The 18,035-nt window shown below is 45.8% G+C and overlaps 1 protein-coding gene across 5 annotated transcripts in view; it reads right to left on the bottom strand.

Annotated features, from left to right (window-relative positions):
• The window catches only part of Nrp2 (neuropilin 2), a 116,403-nt gene that overhangs the window by 12,484 nt on the left and 85,884 nt on the right, over positions 1-18,035 (bottom strand). For 2 of the 5 annotated variants that reach the window (XM_040753471.1, XM_040753472.1), the window contains exon 16: positions 7,200-10,638. The exons of the other annotated variants lie outside the window; for them this stretch is intronic. In XM_040753471.1, coding sequence (XP_040609405.1) covers positions 10,358-10,638 — 281 coding nt within the window. In that variant the 3' untranslated portion in view covers positions 7,200-10,357. Of the gene's footprint in view, positions 1-7,199; positions 10,639-18,035 lie in introns of those variants that run through there. 5 annotated transcript variants of the gene reach the window in all.

Here is an 18,035-nt window from a genome sequence, read left to right on the forward strand (position 1 = left end):
ATGAAAAGAAAAATGCAGCCAGGGAAATGTTTAACTATAATATAGATGGACTTACAGGACAGGGTAGAAAATTCTGGAATCTATTTTTTTTTTATAACCGACTAAGTCTTTGAAAAACCAGATAGTCTCCATCCCCCAAAGTAGGTGTGTCAACAAACAATTGTCTCTCTGTATTTTTGGTTGGCTAGTTTCTACTAAGGAATGATGTCTGGGAAGACACAGAGAATCTCAGGGGAAAAAGTACTGTACCTCTCTCCCCACATTCCTGGAGATGTAAAGGAAAAGAATTCTTCTAAATTTGTATGCCAGAGATTTTTCTTTTCCTAGTGGGACTTTTGACATTTCTTACATCCCAAAGTCCCAGTAATCAAGCAGTGCTGTGTCAGTCAGTTTGTCATCACAGGGACCAAATGCCTGAGTGGAACAAAGAAAGGGGGGGTTTGCTTTGCCTTATGGTTCTAGGGGTCTTAGTCAGCAGTCACTTGGTCCCATTACTGTGGGTTCTCAAGGAGACAGAGCATGGCAAGAAAGGAAGGGCAGAGCAAAGCTGTTCACCTCATGGTAGCTATTGGGAAGCAGAGAGAGAGCAAGAGCAAGCAGGGTGAGCGAGCGAGAGAGAGAGAGAGAGAGAGAGAGAGAGAGAGAGAGAGAGAGAGAGACAGAGACAGAGACAGAGACAGAGACAGAGAGACAGAGACAGAGACAGAGACAGAGACAGAGAGACAGAGACAGAGAGAGACACTGAAGGACAATGTATGCCCTTCAGAGGCACACCCCCAGTGATCCCCTTTCTCCAACCACATCCTACATTCTACTAGCCTGGTCTGTATTTACCTAACAATGTCCTAACCCACTGAAGAAGTCAGCAACCTTGTGACACAATCACCTCTCTACCAATTCTGGATTAATACTTTAACACATGAGCCTTTGGGGGTATTTTATTACCCAAACATAAAACTGAACATACAAGAAACATCACTCAGAAGGGGGATTTGGTACAACCTTGGTCCAGAGGGAAAACAGAGCTGAAGACTCAAAACTGATATCAACTTCTAGTGTGAAAGTGGGCATTTTCTAGAAGGCTAACAAACTCCGCTACTCTGTTCCCATGAATGTCATGAAGAAAATTCACTATACTTATGAGTTGGGCTCTGCTTATAACTTCTTATAAGAATGAATTACTAATAACGCAATCTTACAGAGGCCAAAAATGTATCATTCTTGATCCATTCACATGATAAATTTCTCCAGCTTCTTGCTGGTGGTTGAAGACTATAATCCCAACAGAAAGATTCTGTTGGCTTTAGATTTGTCTTCTTGAAAGAACTTTCTTTTGGAGGAAATATCAATTAGGCACTTGAGTGAAGGACTCTTACCTATGATTTTTCTGAGAGATGGTATTGGAAGAAGGATGGAAAAGAGAATGTAAAGACACCAGAAAAGAAAAGGGACCACTAAGACAGGGGAAGGGTGGAGTTGGAAGATGAACTGTACCCAACACAAAGGTAGGGTGAAGATCTGGTCCTCCGTGGGGAGATAGATAGGTACAGCAGCCCTATCTGGAATTTCAGCCTCTGGAAATGATGATGGGCCCAACACTTCCCATGAACATTATTGATTGGGTCAGACTTTTGGTCTACTGTTGTCTTGGGCTGAGGTGCCCCCTCAGAGCAGTTTGGACATACCCATGTTAGCTTTGGTCTAGGTTCCAATGACTATCTTCTTGTTCTGAATTCCATATGTTGACATATTCCTAGAGAATCTATTGAGAGGTATACAATAGCCTCTCCAAATCATTATGTTCCTTCTACTAGCCTTTGACAGTGTATGGAAATATGAAAGACAAAGAGGTCCTTGGTGCTAAAACGTATTTCAATAACTAGCAGACCCTCAGAAAATAGGATTTTGATCAGGGACACTTCCAACTCAAAGTGCTTTGCACAGTTCTATTATCATTGGAGCTGGTAGATCTCCAGCAAGCTGCAGAGACATACATCAATATTGGAGTGTTTCTTTTGGGTAGTGGCAAGAATGAAAAGGGGTCAAGTGAGTATGTACCACTTCACAGAGAAGACAATGTGTGCATGGTTTGGCATCTGGAGCCTACCGGGTCTCACACTGGGCCTTCTTTATTTCCCAAGTCATGTGTTCAGGTCGAATGCCCAAGAGGAAGCGGTCCTAGATCTTTGGTAGATAAGAAAAATCCAACAAGGCACATACGTGGCCCTAGTCACTGTTCCCTATGCTCAGAGCTAATGTGATAATACTATGACTTCATTGTCTCACGTCCAATGGCACTCAAGGAAGTGCTCTTGTTAGAAATGGTGTTTTGGACTCGGGTTTCTTGGCTTCTCCTCTTACTGCTATTCCTTGCTTGAGCTTTGTGGGATCAACAGATTTGCCTACATTTTTGAGACATCCCACCGGAGAACAGCCCTGCTGCCAAAGTCTTTCCTTTATTGCCAAAGCCCTGAGCCTCTTTGGAAGAGAGATAAATACCTCCTCTCAGCTCACAAGCTCTGTTCCTCACAGGGCACCCCCCCTCCCTTGGGGCACTCTGGGATTTGAGACTTACTCCTGGCATGTGGGTCTACCTGAAGTTGCTGGAATCATTTGGTCTGCAGTACAGTGCTGTGCAATGACCTTAAAGGGTATTTTTACATGAATTTTTTAGTAGAAAACATAAATAAGTAACAACAAGGCACAGTGCTGTCGTTCTTTGCAGAAACCAAGCAGAACTCATTAATCATGGACAACAGGGCTCTTTGCTGAACCCAGGGACAGAATTAACCTGGGCCATAGCTGCCACTTCAGATAGGACTATATTCTCCATAACCTGGTAGTTAAAAAACATTATAAAGTTCTAGAGAAGTACTCCCTAAGTCCCAAATTTCCTAAAACTGCTCAAAGTCTTCTGTAGCAAGGGCTATGTCTACTTTAGAAAGAGTCAGAGATTAGGTATGGATTAGGACTCCGTATCCACGGATTTCCCTAGCTTTTGCAAGTCTCACACATGAAAACTGGTTCCTTCATAGATAAACCTTTTTTTTTTTGCAATGTTTGCTACTTATTTGCAATGTTTAATAAAATGTAAACAGGAAAAAAGACAAACTTCAACAATGTTCATTGTAGTATCGATTATAACAGTAACAAAGCAAAACAAAGAATGAAATGAAACTAGATGCAATCTAGACAGCCACAAACAGGGAGGAGACGATAGTAAACTATGGCATATCAACACAATACGCCTGAGGTGGGGGGAGAGGTAATAAACCCGACAGATCCTCAAGACCTCACATGAAAAGAAGCAGGTTGTCCAGGCAAGAGAAGAAGTGCTATGATAGTATGATATAAAACAAAATGAACTCCATCTAAGCCAAACTACATAATTTGACATGAATTTGTGTGCTTAAAATGTATAAAGAGGTGGCTTCAAATCATACTTGTGGTCACTTCTGGGGAGGAGACTGGGATTGGTCAGCAATAAAGTGAATTACTGCTTTTTCTGTATTATTGTACTTTTTGAAAAGTAGCCATATATACTTGTGAACAGAGAGAAAAAGAGAGAGAGGGTGAGGGAAGGAGAGAGAGAGAGAGAGAGAGAGAGAGAGAGAGAGAGAGAGAGAGAGAGAGAGAGAGAGAGAGAGAGAGAATAAGAGCCTGCAGTTGTCATCTGTAAAGTTCCCTCAACAACCTTGTTTGGTGTCAATAACCACCCTGATGGGGGAATGACCTTCTGTATATATGTTTCTCTTATTGGTTGATAAATAAAACACTGATTGGCCAGTAGCCAGGCAGGAAGTATAGGTAGGGCTAGGGATGAAGAGAATTCTGGGAAGAGGAGGCAGAGAGAGACGGCCAGAGATATGCCATGTAACTGCCAAATGAGTCACATGCCAGATTTCAGGAAAGCCACAGCCTCATGACAATACATAGTTTAATAGAAATAGGTTAATAATTAAGAGAGGGCTAGCCAGTAAGAAGCCTAAACCATTGGCCAAACAATTTATAATTAAGACTGTGTGTTTATTTGGGGCTGAAGGGTAGTGGGACCAGGCGCAACAGAAACTCCGACTACATCACCCTAGTAGTGTGGCTCCAAGAGAAGGTGTTTTCCCACCCAACACCCAGCCCTCCCTCCAGACCTTCTGTGGCTGGCCCTTATAAAAATGCTTCTCATTTCTCAGTCCAGTGCCCATGGGAGCTTACATTAGATTATCATTAACTATTTATAATTATGTCTTGTGGCTCTTTAAGGTCATGTCAGGCAATCCCAAGAGCAATGGCATGATCCAGAAGAGAGATCTTTATGGGCCTTTTGTCTGTAGGATTTCAGGCAGAAATGGCTTCTTCTGGTCTCCTGAAGCTCCTAGATTTGTTCTCCCCGGACACCTTACTAACTAGGGTCCTGCTCTGTGGGGTGTTCCTAAACACTGTATCATTCAAGTTAGGATTGGTGTCATATAGAATGGCTCCCAGGGGTCAGTGCAAACATACCCCAGGTGTGACTATGGTCCCATGACTCCTAAGGGAGTAGATTTCTGGTCGCTCTCAGCACAAACTCCTGTGCACCTGACCGAGGTGAAGCTTAGTCAAATTCCCCACCACCTCTAGTTCTAACTTCTTTGTATAGGACAACGCCCTGCCCCTCGATTCTATGACAATCAGCAGGTCTTCCTCTCTCCCCTCCTTTTTCTCTGGCTGGATTTGCGTTGTGTTTTCTTTGGGCCATCACTGAAGTGGATGAAAGGCAAATTAGAGCTGCGAGAGCCCCAGTGCTCTGCACAGCTAAAGGGAGAAACAACAACGGCATCAAAACCAAGCCCACACCTATGGGTCTGCAATTTGCCTCAGATGTGTGGCCACAACGCAGACAAATCAAAACTTCAAAATGAGTCTCTTTTCATCACAGATTATAAAAGGCCACAATGACTGTGCAGAACAACCACAAAGTCAATGAAGAGCGGTGGGGAAAACAAACTCCATCCCAAACTGGCTTGGCTGGGCTTTGGTGGTGTGGGCTAGGAGGGCAGTGTTGAAGCACATGTAAGTCATAGTGAAGGTGGGATCGAACACAGGGCACGCTGGGCTTTGACATCTGCAGCCTATGATTCACAGAAATGCAGTTTCTGTAACAGTTATACTCTGGCGAAGTCTGAAATACAGGCAAGAATGTTCACTGCTGGAAGTGCCGTGAACAATGTGTGCAATTGACTCCTGGCGGCCGTTATCCTCCAAGGGAGAAAGAGTACCCCAAAATAAGCCCTGGCCTCAGAGTCAAGGTGGACCACTTCCCAAAAGTGGCTCCAAAACTGTTAGCCATGGCAACAATGCATAAGCTCCGACTAATTCAGTTCAGCCTGGCATGTGCGGTCCTAGGCCATCGCAGCCTGGCATGTGCGGTCCTAGGCCATCGCAGCCTGGCATGTGCGGTCCTAGGCCATCGCAGCCTGGCATGTGCGGTCCTAGGCCATCGCAGCCTGGCATGTGCGGTCCTAGGCCATCGCAGCCTGGCATGTGCGGTCCTAGGCCATCGCAGCCTGGCATGTGCGGTCCTAGGCCATCGCAGCCTGGCATGTGCGGTCCTAGGCCATCGCAGCCTGGCATGTGCGGTCCTAGGCCATCGCAGCCTGGCATGTGCGGTCCTAGGCCATCGCAGCCTGGCATGTGCGGTCCTAGGCCATCGCAGCCTGGCATGTGCGGTCCTAGGCCATCGCAGCCTGGCATGTGCGGTCCTAGGCCATCGCAGCCTGGCATGTGCGGTCCTAGGCCATCGCAGGCAAACGTGGACCAGGTCTGGGTCTTTGCTTGAAATAAACATGTTGAGATGCTTCCATTTTGCCTTTGTTAACAGGAACAAACAGTTTTAGGGCAGCCAAATGTTACTTAGACAAAATGGGTAATTGTGCTTGGCACAGGGAAAACAGGCCATGCTCTAATCATGGACATCAACTCTACGCTCCTGCAGAGGACAGATAATGACATCTGCCCTGAGCCATCTGTACTAACAATTCCCTGTGAGATCTGAAAAGCCAGGCTGCCTTTCCCAGTGTTACAACAGGCGTTAGATCTGAGAAGGGCTGAATCCCAGGTCTAGACTTCGATAGGACCTAGGGAAAATCAGGGTCCTGGCTGGTGTCTCTGCAAGACCATCTAGGACGATCATTCAGCCTCTTAGAACAGACTCTGGGCTGACCGACTACAGAGGCAATGAAAATCCTTATGTGACCAATTCTTGCCTCCTGCTGAGTGACTCAAAGTCACTAGGAAGTTACCTCTCCTATGTATTTTCCCCTCTGGAGTTGCCTTCAGGTTTAGATATCTACCACAACTACATTACTAACTATTCTCAGAGGTGGATCAAACCAAACCAGACCAGACCAGACCAGATCAAACCAAACCAAACCAGACCAGAGCAGACCAGACCAAATCAAACCAACCAAACACAACAACAACAAAAACCAAAACAAAACCTTGTGGACTCCAATATCATTCTCTAGGGTCATTTATTTTTCATGCTATAGATCAGACTCTCTAGTGAGTCTCCTTCAGCTCAAAACTTTTGCAGAATGTTCCTTTTATAAATGTCCACTCTGACAGCTCCAGGTTCACAGCATCCATCCAAGAATCTTCATCATCTGTCCAAAAATGAAATCCCAACCATCTCTGAGCTCTGAACATGCTGGAAGTTCCCGTTCCCTTTGCTCCAGGGAAATCATTCATAAATCAGAGATCAACGTCCCCCCAGGAAGTAATAATTTGATCGGTGTGGAACAAGAAGAGGACATACTATGTCTTTGTGGAGCTGAGGATAGTGTGCACAAGAGCTGTACCCAACCCCCCTGGGGCAGTTTGAAAGAAGATTCCAGTCTCCGTGGATTTGCCATCAAGAGAAATTTTGTGGAATCACATTGAGCAATTTAGCACTTAGCAACTTTCACAAAATCCCACACCAATCATAAAAGTTGGCTCAGCTGCACAAATTGGATAAAACTCCTAACAAGCAGCGATGAAAATAAAAAGAAAGGAACACTGGCATTCAGCTTCAAGGAGAGGACATCTCTCCCTCCCACACAAATGCTCCACAGTTCAGAAGGCGATGTGTAAACTTTGGAGATATCAGGGTTTTTTTTTCTCAAAGCTTACACTTCAACTTTGTTCTCACAGGCAAAGGGCAGGCAGAAAAAAAAACCCAGATGTTTGTATAAAAATATCATCATTTTATTACATTCCACACAATACATTTTCAAATAGTTTTCAACATCCACAAGTTATTTTGACACACAGGCAACTGAGCAATGCAAGGGGCGTCACAGTTACAGGGAGAGGGGATAAGAATAGGAAGTAAAAATCTTTAGGTTTTCCTGTTTTGCTGTTCTTTGGTAATTTTTGAACCTTTAGGTGTTTTCTTGCCTGCTAGTTTTTATTTTAAAGATGGGGTCTTTTAAAATATGGGGTATCAACCTCAAAAATGTTACTGGATCACCTATTCTGGTTTTAATCAAAAAGAGTGGGGCAAGGAAAAGGATGAGCTTATTTTCCCGCAATGCTACATTTGTTTTGTTTTGCTTTTTCTCCTTTTGCCAGCAATAGATGACGGCCGCTGCTAGCATAGGCTCCAGGAAGGGTTCTTGTGAGACCTCTAGTAAGGCAAATGCTTTCCAGCCCCAGCTGGCCCTTCCCCTCATTCACGCACTCTTTCACATTGTAACAGTTGGTATCACGCTTTGTCTTCTGGGAAGCAATGCTACACTCGAGCATGCATGTATTCATCTGTCCAGTCCAGTTTCCTTAGAAGAGAGTGATGCTTGCCTCTCCAACCACATACAGAATTCTGCTTTTTAAAGCAACGAGGCGTGGCATTTTATACATGAGCTGCACTTTTAGAAAATACTATGAAAGATGCTGGAATGGGGGAGCAGGAGAGAGGGCAAGCAAGCGAGAGAGAGAGAGAGAGAGAGAGAGAGAGAGAGAGAGAGAGAGAGAGAGAGAGAGAGAGAGAGCTTAAGCATGAATCATGGGATTCATCATCTTCTCATCTGTGACATGTACATGAAGATGATGCTGGCTGCATAGGGCATTGGATGAGCATAGAGCAAGGTCACAAAATGCCTGCCATCTTGCTTCTGCTATACCCGATGGGTTTTCTGATGCCTCCACAGGGCACCTGTAGGAATGTCAATCATTTGCAAGGAATGCCTGGCCCTAAGTGTTCAGCTGGAGGTGAACTATCTCAATAAAAAGCCCTTGGTGCCTGGCATAAATCTCTCAGCACCCAGGATTACTGCCCACCTCCTGCTCCTGCTTCCTTCTCCACCTTCAGTTGAGGTAGGATAGCTCAAAGTAGCCACACGCTAGTCTTTCATCTTTTGTTTTCTTGGCAGGGCTGCTGAAGTTTTGAAACAGAGTAAGAGTGGGAGGATGAAAGGAACCAGATGCAAAAGCTGAGAGTGGGCTAGAGGGATCTATCTGACTACTCTGAAAGAATGCTGAGCGGCTCTCTCCCAAGCAATTAAAAAAAAAGATTCATTAATATTTTGTTCTTAGAAGGTGTCTGGAGGTGTATCTGACCAGTAAACCATCTTGAGGGAATTGTACACTTCCCAAGAGGCTTTTTAGGTAGAAAACAGGAAACAAATGCCTCCAAGACTGAACCCTAGTATACTGGAAATATTCAAATACCCGCTTTCTTGCAATAAGATTGACTTTGTTATTTAAGCAATCCTTTGCACAGTATATTTGGGCAACTTCTACATCCCTCCCTGTGCGTTGTTTATGGAGGAAGAGTGGGCAGCCATGGGTGGGCCTTTATCATGGCACCTTCTCTTTGCCCATGCTGTGGCATCTGTGGATGTCAGGCCAGCCCATCAGACTAGATGCCATGCTTTCGGGGACAGCACAAGATACATTTCAGCAAAGGATTCCTTTCTGGGTTCTCATACTATTTTGAACAAATCAGGTAGACAGCCTCATACTCCAGGAGCTATAGATTTAGGCACACATTGACACCATGAAAAGAAAGCAAATAGCCCCTCTCCCTCATATTTTACAAATGCTATTACAATGACCAAATAATACCAAAGAATACCTTTTGCCTCAACCCCATCCCATGTTAGGCTCAAAGCAATGATGCCTTGGGGTGAGGAGACTTTGCAAAGATAGTGTTTGAGTCCTTCCATCTCTTCTCTTTCTCCCCCTCCTGCTCTCCATTTAAAGACTACTGAGCTGACATCATCCCAGGCATGTTAGTCTTTATGACTTACTCCATGATTGGACCGTCAGAGCTAAACATTCATTATGAACTTTTTTCTTCTTTTTTCTTTTATAAGGCAACATGAGACACATTTGCTTCAGGGCTGGAAGTAAAGATGGCTCCATGAACCCAATGGCTGTTATCTCCTGACTTCAAAGACACCGGGAGACATAACAGAAGGGGCTGTGTCTGAGTGCACTGGAGGAACCGTTCTCTCGGGTCAGATGGGTTGGGAATGAGGGTAAGGGTGCAGCCACATTGTATTCCATGTGACCTCTATTTTTCTAGGTACCTGGAGATGACAATGACAGCCAACAGAAACCCAGCCAGATAGAGCTAGATAAGGCAACAAAAAAGCTTCAGTTTCTTCTCCAAGTAAACAAAATGTGTACAGTATATTATTTTCTTGTAAAATGTACCCCAGGAGAAGTAACGCAAGAGTGAAGAGCCCCTCTCTATACACACCCACACACTCCCCCCCTCCACAGTGAGTCAGTCTCTCCCTCACACACCCACCACACACACACACACACACACACACACACACACACACACACACCTCTTCACATGGGAGTGTACTGTGTACATACATACAGAACCAGGCTCCCTTCAGACACCTGGCAGCCTGCCCAGGAGAGGAGGGATGGGATAAGGCAAGGAGGGGAGAAAACAAGAGGTCCTGTCTCTGGAACAAAACCAACTGAGACTTGGGTTGTGAAGTGCTTAGGGGCAGATCTCTTCTGGGATTCCAGATGCAGCATTAGAGTTGGGTTTTGTTGGTCTAGAATCATGGAAAAAGAAAGAAGGAAGGAAAAGAAAGAAGGGAAGGAGGGAGGGAGGGAGGTAGGGAGGGAGGAAGGAAGGGAATAAAGACAAGATTAAAAGGAAAAATAATGATAAGGAAAACAAATATCAGAGCAGAGATAAACAGGAACCAAGGATCACGGAGAATGTTTGGAGCTGATAAGAGCGCTCAGGGTTGGGGGACCCTGGAGACAGCTATCTGAGGGTTCACACAGAGACTAGGCGAGGACAAAAAAAGTGCAAAATCGAGGCAACATGTTTGCAGTCTTTCTTGTTTGGGCGCTGTTCCTGCTTCGGCCCTCAGCAGTGCGAGCCCCGCTCTTGCTCTAGCTTAATAGTTAGGGTGGGCTCCACCGCGAGAGGGGCCCCGTTGGTGTAGTGGGAGGTTTTGTAGGTGATGGAGTGATCGGTCTTCTTGGCCGCATAGCGGAACCGGTGGTAGTGGAGCACCAAGGCCAGCACGACGGAGACCAGCACCAGCACTGCGCCCCCGGCCGCCATAACGTAATACCAGTAGGCTGGGATGGGCTGCACGGGCACCGTGTCCACTGTGGGCTCGGTCCCTGGCGGGAGGGTGCCCCCTGGGGGAAAGACACAGAGAGTGTTGCTAGGCTGAGAGCATGCGGACTCATAAAAAATCAATTTAAAAAAGAAATAACGAAAAAAGAAAAGAAAGAAAGAGAGAGAAACACACATGCTTAGGGAAATAAAGTAGGGGACCAGGACTCAGGTGGTACTCGGCCTTCATATATACCAAGCAGTCTCTCTATTGGTCCCATTATACATCAGGCACTTCGACCCGTTCTACAGATGAGAAAACAGACTCAGAGATGGTGGATCAACAATGGCTATTCATGTGGTAGTAAATAAGCTTCAACCAAGAATGCTACCCTACAAAGCTTTCTTTGCTATTTAACCAGAGTTACTTTACCATATGTAAAGGCGTTATACTCATTCTCCTCTCCCTCTCTCTCTCTCTCTCTCTCTCTCTCTCTCTCTCTCTCTCTCTCTCTCTCTCTCTCTCTCTCTCTCTCTCTCTCTCTCTCTCTCTCTCTCTCTCTCTCTCTCTCTCTCTCTCTCTCTCTCTCTCTCTCTCTCTCTCTCTCTCTCTCTCGTATCTCGTATGCATGAGTGTACACACACACACACACACACACACACACACACACACACTGAGAAAATGATGTTGCAGTGACTGCTGGGATTCAGTTAGGTGAATTCTCCAAGTGGATGGAAGTGCCATATTTGGTGTGGCTGGCCAGAATTCTCAAACAATGTATTAATGAGGCTGGCTAGACTTGAAGGTAAATTCCACTTCGGTTTGCCAAGGCTTCTGTGCCCATTGAAATCAGCTTGGTCTTGTCTAAACAGGTCAATTACTACTGTCAAGCAATGACTCACCCGTCTTCATTTTTTTTTTAATTGGATGGAGGATTTTAAAAGCAGATTGGATGGGGAGTTGTAAGGAAAAAAAGCATGAGCACAAAGCAATAAAGGAACGTGAGAGCGAGGGACACCAAGTGAGTGAGGGCAGAGGAAAGAGGTCCTTCTTAACCATGGAAAAGAGAGCAGGGAGGAGAAGCTGGGGGTGGGAGATTTAGGAGGCATCTGAGTTTACTGGCCAGCCTCTGGTTGCCATGGAGACACTGTAGTACAGTTAAGCTTAGGGTAACTCAGGGGAAAGACTGGCCTGACTCCCACTCCATGCAAAAACAGCGCTACAACTTGATTCTCTCAAAGATTTACATCAGATAAGAATCTGGCCCAGGAAGGGACTAAGGCACTTTGAGCTTGCCAAAGGCAGACATGATCTTTACTTCTGAAAAATGATGTATGCTTAACCTATGAGAAATGCTTCCCAAGCTGCTTATACCACGTGCTGCTGGTGGCCAAAAAGATGCTTCCTGTACTCACAGGGTGTGTGGGGGAGGGAGGTGCTGCCTGTCTACTCAGTTTCTATTCTGTGGGCACATTTCTGCTCACTGCTTGCTAGGGCCGGCCCTGGACGTCTTTCTTGTCTTCCCCACGAAACTTACAGATCCTGAAGAAGAAGCCTGGCTCAGTCTTCACCAAAGAGTACCGGCAGGGAAGGTACCCTATAAATGCCTTACGAACAAACTGATGAACCAAACTCCTGTTCTCAGTGTTCTCCAGTCCCCACAACCTGACCCCCAGAATGCCTCCTTCCTACCTTTTGGGGAATAGCTTAGAGGTGGCCAGACCTTCTCATGGTGCCTCAGACGTGAGGGAAAAAAATTAGAGGATTTTTTTGAAAAAAAATTGATTTTGCTAGCTCTGAGTCATTGCTTCCTTCATTCTGGGGATCCCCTTCTATCAGAGTGCAGTTTCATTGGTACCATGTAGGCCAACAGAAGTCCCACAGTGTTAGGAGAACCTTGACAAAGACCAGATCCTTAGCTTACAGCTTGATAGCCACATCTGTATACTTGGGGTGAAAAAGACCCCATTATCCCAGGACCCATAATGACTGCTTCCTCTATCCTTTCTCACATGACCACATACTCTTTCTTTCCCTTAAACTAGTCCCATATTTTGTTTGTTTGTTGTCTTGAGACAGATTTTTACTTTGTAGCAGAGGCTAATCTGAAATTCATCATGTAGCCCAGGTTAGACTGGAACAACCCTGCCCCCCCCAGCAACTGGTGGGAGTATAGGTGTGAGCCACCACACTAAGATATGATTTACATCTTTTAATACCTTCATTAATATGGCTTAAGAAAAATTATCTTCTCTCTCCTCTCTCTCTCTCTCTCTCTCTCTCTCTCGGTCAAATTGAGAATTTTGCATAGAAGTCATGATAAAAAGAATGCAAACTGCTGAAAAGGGTTGCTTCAAGTGGTCAGCCTGCAAGTCACAGTCAGCTGATGTTAATTCATGATTCAAGTCACCGAGAGTGTCTGCTGCTTGGCAACCACCCAGCTCCAGGGTTTTCACATGAGCTCGGGAAGATGCTGGGAAATGACTAAGTGTACAGGTGGGCCCAGAGTTCATCAGAACCATCTTTCCGCTCCAGTAAGGAGTTCCCTGACTGTGCCTCAGATTCTGTTCTCTGCGTTATGAAGGCCTTCCTCTAATGAGGTTGCAGCTCACCCACCAGAGAAAAGGCAGGTGGCAAACTCAGTGACTAAGCCTTTGCTGAGGTAGGTGCCTGCCCACAAAGACAGGAGCACAGTGACAGCTGCTCAGGCTCCCCACCTCCTGGCCTCACTGCTCAAGTGCTAGGACAGGGAGGGAGGGAGCCTTAATGCTCCCTTGAAAGTGTTTGTGACGGTAGGAATATCTTGGGGCACAGTGGGGAAGAGGTTAACACATAACACAGGGGTTAGGAATCAGATGTTTGAGCCACCACCTGAGAGCTATCCTTTGGAGACAGACTCCTCTGTATGTTAAATACCACCCCATCTATCTTTGCCTGAAATTATCAACATGTGGAACTTGTGATGCATTGAGTGACAAGTCATTTGGAGACATTGTCCTGACCTCTTACACATTTTCCCTGGGAAAATGAGAAAACATGTTATATAAATGTGTGCTTTTAATGTTAAAGGAGTTAGGAAAGAGAAGATATAACTAGTAATACCTTCATTATGCCCCACCAAACAATTTAGGGTTAGCTTGTAGGAACCAGAAGTTTCTCAGGCATTCTCCAACTAGAGACTTGATTCCAAAGTGCAGTGGATTGTGCTGGTTTGGAATCTGACTCTATCATTGCCTTGAAGGGTTATGTGCTCATTAGGCTGTGGTTTACAAGTTACAGAAAAGGAAGGTAATATATCAACCAGGGCTAAATCTGTACTCAGAACGTCTTCTTAGCAAAGCAGAAACCCAATAAATACCAGATGGATGGACAGGTAAGTTGATAGATGGGTGGATGGAGAGATGGATAGACAGACAGACAGACAGACAGACAGACAGACAAAGAAAGAGTGGTAGAGGAATGCATTCTGGACCCATATTCAGACTCCCTGGGAAATGCTGATTTCCCACTGGGTTTCACGGAACTGTTCTCAGAAGGTACTAAAAACACTTCCCACTCACAGTGTCTCTATGGGAATGGAGAAAAGTGTGCCTGGGAATGCGAGCAACTGGATATCAGCCTTGTCCACCCCCCTTTTCCTATGGGGTGGCTAGACTATTGCTTCTCAAGAAGGAGTCCTGGGCTAGCTACACCAACCTGAGAGCAAAACTTGTGATGAGACATCAACCTTGCCCAGAGCTGGCCACATCTGTCCCAACTTCCCCCTTGACTATTCTTTTACCACTCAGTTACATATCTTTCTTTTTCTTTTCAGTTGGAAAAATATTTTCAATTCCTCAACCACTTTTTAATTTCCACCCCCAGTTCTCCCTAAAGCTTTCTCATTGTTCATGATAATGAGAAACAGATACTTAGTCAATAACTCCAAGTGTATTTGCAAGGATGAACAGGCTCCCATCTGCAAAAGTTCTGAACTCCCTGGAGAAGAAAGACGTGGATGCAAAGAATTTGGATTTTGAGAAACAAATTCTGAAAAGTCACATATGGGAAAAATGAAATTACCTGTTAGGTAGTGAGCCTTCCGTGCCTGTTTATGGTGTTACTGATTTAATGAATAATTGGGAAATGCGGCTGTAAGAACGGTGATGAGTAGTAGACGTTTTCAGTGTGTCACCCTTGGTTCATGGGCTTCACATGAACAGTCTATTTTCCATCAGTCTTAAATGGGGGGTGTGAGGACCTAAGACGGTGAGTGAGTGGTTGGAAGATGAAGGCAGAGGGCAAAGTGACACTTAGGGAAACCCAAGGGATGGCGCAGAGCTCTGAAGAATGGCTTACTGCTGCTTAGCGGTTGAGTCAGAGCTGAAACCAGGTATACAGAACCCTCAGCTACCTGCAGCCCATTGTCCATATTTTATAAATAAAGCTTTACTTGATCACTGTCCTCTTCATTTGTTTACACACAATTTGTGCTGCCTCTGTGCTTCAGTGGTGGGGCAGAAAGGCTGTATGTCCCACAAAGTCTGGAATAAGTATTATCTGTTTTTTCAAAGCACAGTTTTGCAGGTTTTGCTCTAAGCATGTAAGGCATAAACAGGAAGCAGCCCTCTCTCCCTTTCTGCCTCCTATTCTGTCTGAACCTGTCAGAAAATTGGCATGCCGTAGTCTTACCATGAAAAAAGCAAGCATCTTTCACAGCCACATTCATGAAATGCCACTAGGACCTGGAATGTTCCAAAGACACCAAGGGTGGGTCTCTCTTGGCTCCTGAAAGCCGTCTTATGCTGCTGGCATGGGGCCCTTACTGTGCCAGCTGAGAATGAATACAGCTGAAAAGACAGTTCAGGTGGATGGTTTGTTTCATCCGTGGGATTAAGCAAGGGAAAGAAAGAGCTTGGATCCACTAGACAAGTTTATGGAAGGCCGTAGAAGAATGTGGCCAGGCTTCCTGTGCTGTTTAAAGGGACGCTGAAATTCAAAGCGCCCGGAGAATAGCTCTTTCCACTTGTTGGAGGAGCAGACTCATTAGTGATAGGCCAGAAACCTGGGGAGGCCCCATTCCATCCCCTTCCCTGTGACTATCTATTTACCTCTAAATCCAGCCCCTTATCTGGCTGAAGCAGGCACTTCTCATCTTCTGGAACTTAAGCTACCTTTCAAAAGTTAAGGCCTGCCACCCTTCGCTGTTGGAGAAAGGGGTGTTGGGGAGAAACATTTTCTCCTGCCCCTTTACAAATTGTCCTGGCAGCTGCCTTAAGTGCACTTGTGGGGACGGGGTGTGTCTAGCTTCTGTGGCAGGAGAGGCTGGGAATACCAGCAAACTTCACACACAATGAGTGCCTCGGTGTCCTGTGGGCAGAGACAGCGGCCGAGCGAGGGAGCATCACATGCCTGTTTCCCGCCTTTCTCCCCATCCTCTCCCCTGCAACACCTAGCCTCCACTTGGCAGTTGGAGATGGGGGTGGGGCAATGGGGGACTTTCTCACACCACAGCTGCCTATCTGGAGCCCTGGCAGTGTTTAGTGTACCTCTCCGAGGATGATGGGCAAGAGCTCTGCTTCTTAGGAGCGCTCCAAGGGGACAGCGCTATGGACTAAAGGGAATCCAATGAGAAAGGCGGTCTGATGAGGCATGCCAGTCACGTGCCGAGGGATGGGGTGTTGTACTGGCCAGCAAAGCTTCGGAGTGGGAGGCAGGTTATGAGAGTGCGGGTGGGGAGGGAGAGAGAGGCTGTGAGATGGCAGAGTGGCCTGTAGGGCCCAAATAACTGACTCCAAACCTGAGGCATGCAGTCAGGCACCTCAGGCTTCACCCTGTGTGGCTCTCCTTTAACACGATTCCCCGCCATACCCATGGGACACTTTGGTCCTCATTTTTTTTCCCGTGGTTATACCTGATGGAAATAGTGGGGGGGGGCAGCAGGAAGTCAAAAGATGAAGTATGGCACCCTTAGAGATGGTTGGAGACACATTCACAGCCATTGGACTATCGGGACAAACACACACTCCTTTTAGGGCTCTTTGTAAGAAGGCAGTTCAGGGCACCGCACCCGGAGACCACCTTCACAGTGTGACCCTTCCTGGATCTCCCTGATCTCTAGACAGGTACAGACAGCCTGCTCCTGCTGCATTCAAAACACACAGCCTCCTACAGGAGCAGTAACAATTCTTGTCTCTATCACAAGCTGCTTAAAATATCCAGCTAGTCAACAGCCACAGGACTCTGATTGTGAGCATAATATATTTTTACTGGCTCCTTGCTTGTTCCTTTTTCTCTTATTGAGAGGGAAAAGAGCATCCAGTCTTACGAAACAACCCATTACCTTAATTATACCACTTTCCAGTCTTTCCCCCCTCTTCCCTTTATACACAGTTTTTCATTTGTTAAAGCTCAAACCTTAAGAACAAAGATACATGACGACATCATGGTTACAGCCATTGCTTATAAAGGCAAGCAGGCACGCCCATGTTACATTGTCTGAAATATGACTCATATCAACGACAAAAGGGCCTTTTTAAGAATGGCATGACGACACAGGGTTTCCGCTTCCTTTTTCTCTATACAGTTTCTCTTCAACACTAACTCACATCCAGGTACATGATCCTCGTGCACAGGACGAGGCAGAAAGCACAATGCAATTAGAATAAAGAGACAGAGGTGCCTGGCAAGAAACCAGATAAAGCAGAAAATGAAAGACCCTTCGCACTAAGACAGATCAAGCGCCACCATCAACACAGGTCCAAAGGCCGCTATTGTTGCATCACCCTAAAGATTCACCAAGAACACACTGACCTCCCCAATGAATGGGACTCCTGCTGCTGCATGGTTAGTTTATCACAGAGAAGAAAAACAGCCTAATCCTAAAGGTCCCGAAGCAATGCAAATGGCAGCTGTAAGCAGTGTCCCCACATCAGCTCTCTGTGCCTTGCTTGTCCAAATCTTATTTCAGTCTGCTTCTCTGTTTTGAGTAAAAAACCGACTTTACATCTTGAGCAAGCAGCCCCCACTGTCCTGCCCAGGAAGAGACCAGAAGGCATGTCTCCCACATGGAGAGACCTTTGTTTGAGTAAAGAGAGAAGCATGAGAAAAGGTCTTAATGCCTGGTCCCAGGTTCGCCTGGCTAGCATCCAGGAGCATCACAGAACATGTCAATGTGTTTGATACTTCCAAGTCCCATTCTGTTCTTGACTCTATGTTCTCTGCCCCCTAAGACTTGGTGGCCTCTTTGTCATCTTCAGCATCTGTGAGTCAATGCCTGCAACTTGAGCCCTGTCTGCACAGCCCAAAAGTATCATGAGCCTACTGGGAAGTCTTACCTTCAAGCCGCTGAGCCCCATGTTTATTTAGCCTAAGTGCTGATTTGCCACTCAAACGAGATTTTATTTGTATATCTTTTTTACTGGAGAACAGGCCTAGGATGTGCAGCCCCGTGCTGCGCATGACTTCAAGGAAAGCGCGTGTGCTTGGTTTGTTTATTCT

This window comes from Mesocricetus auratus, unplaced genomic scaffold (genome assembly GCF_017639785.1).
Source record: "Mesocricetus auratus isolate SY011 unplaced genomic scaffold, BCM_Maur_2.0 Super-Scaffold_100010, whole genome shotgun sequence".
Classification (NCBI taxonomy): Eukaryota; Metazoa; Chordata; class Mammalia; order Rodentia; family Cricetidae; genus Mesocricetus; species Mesocricetus auratus.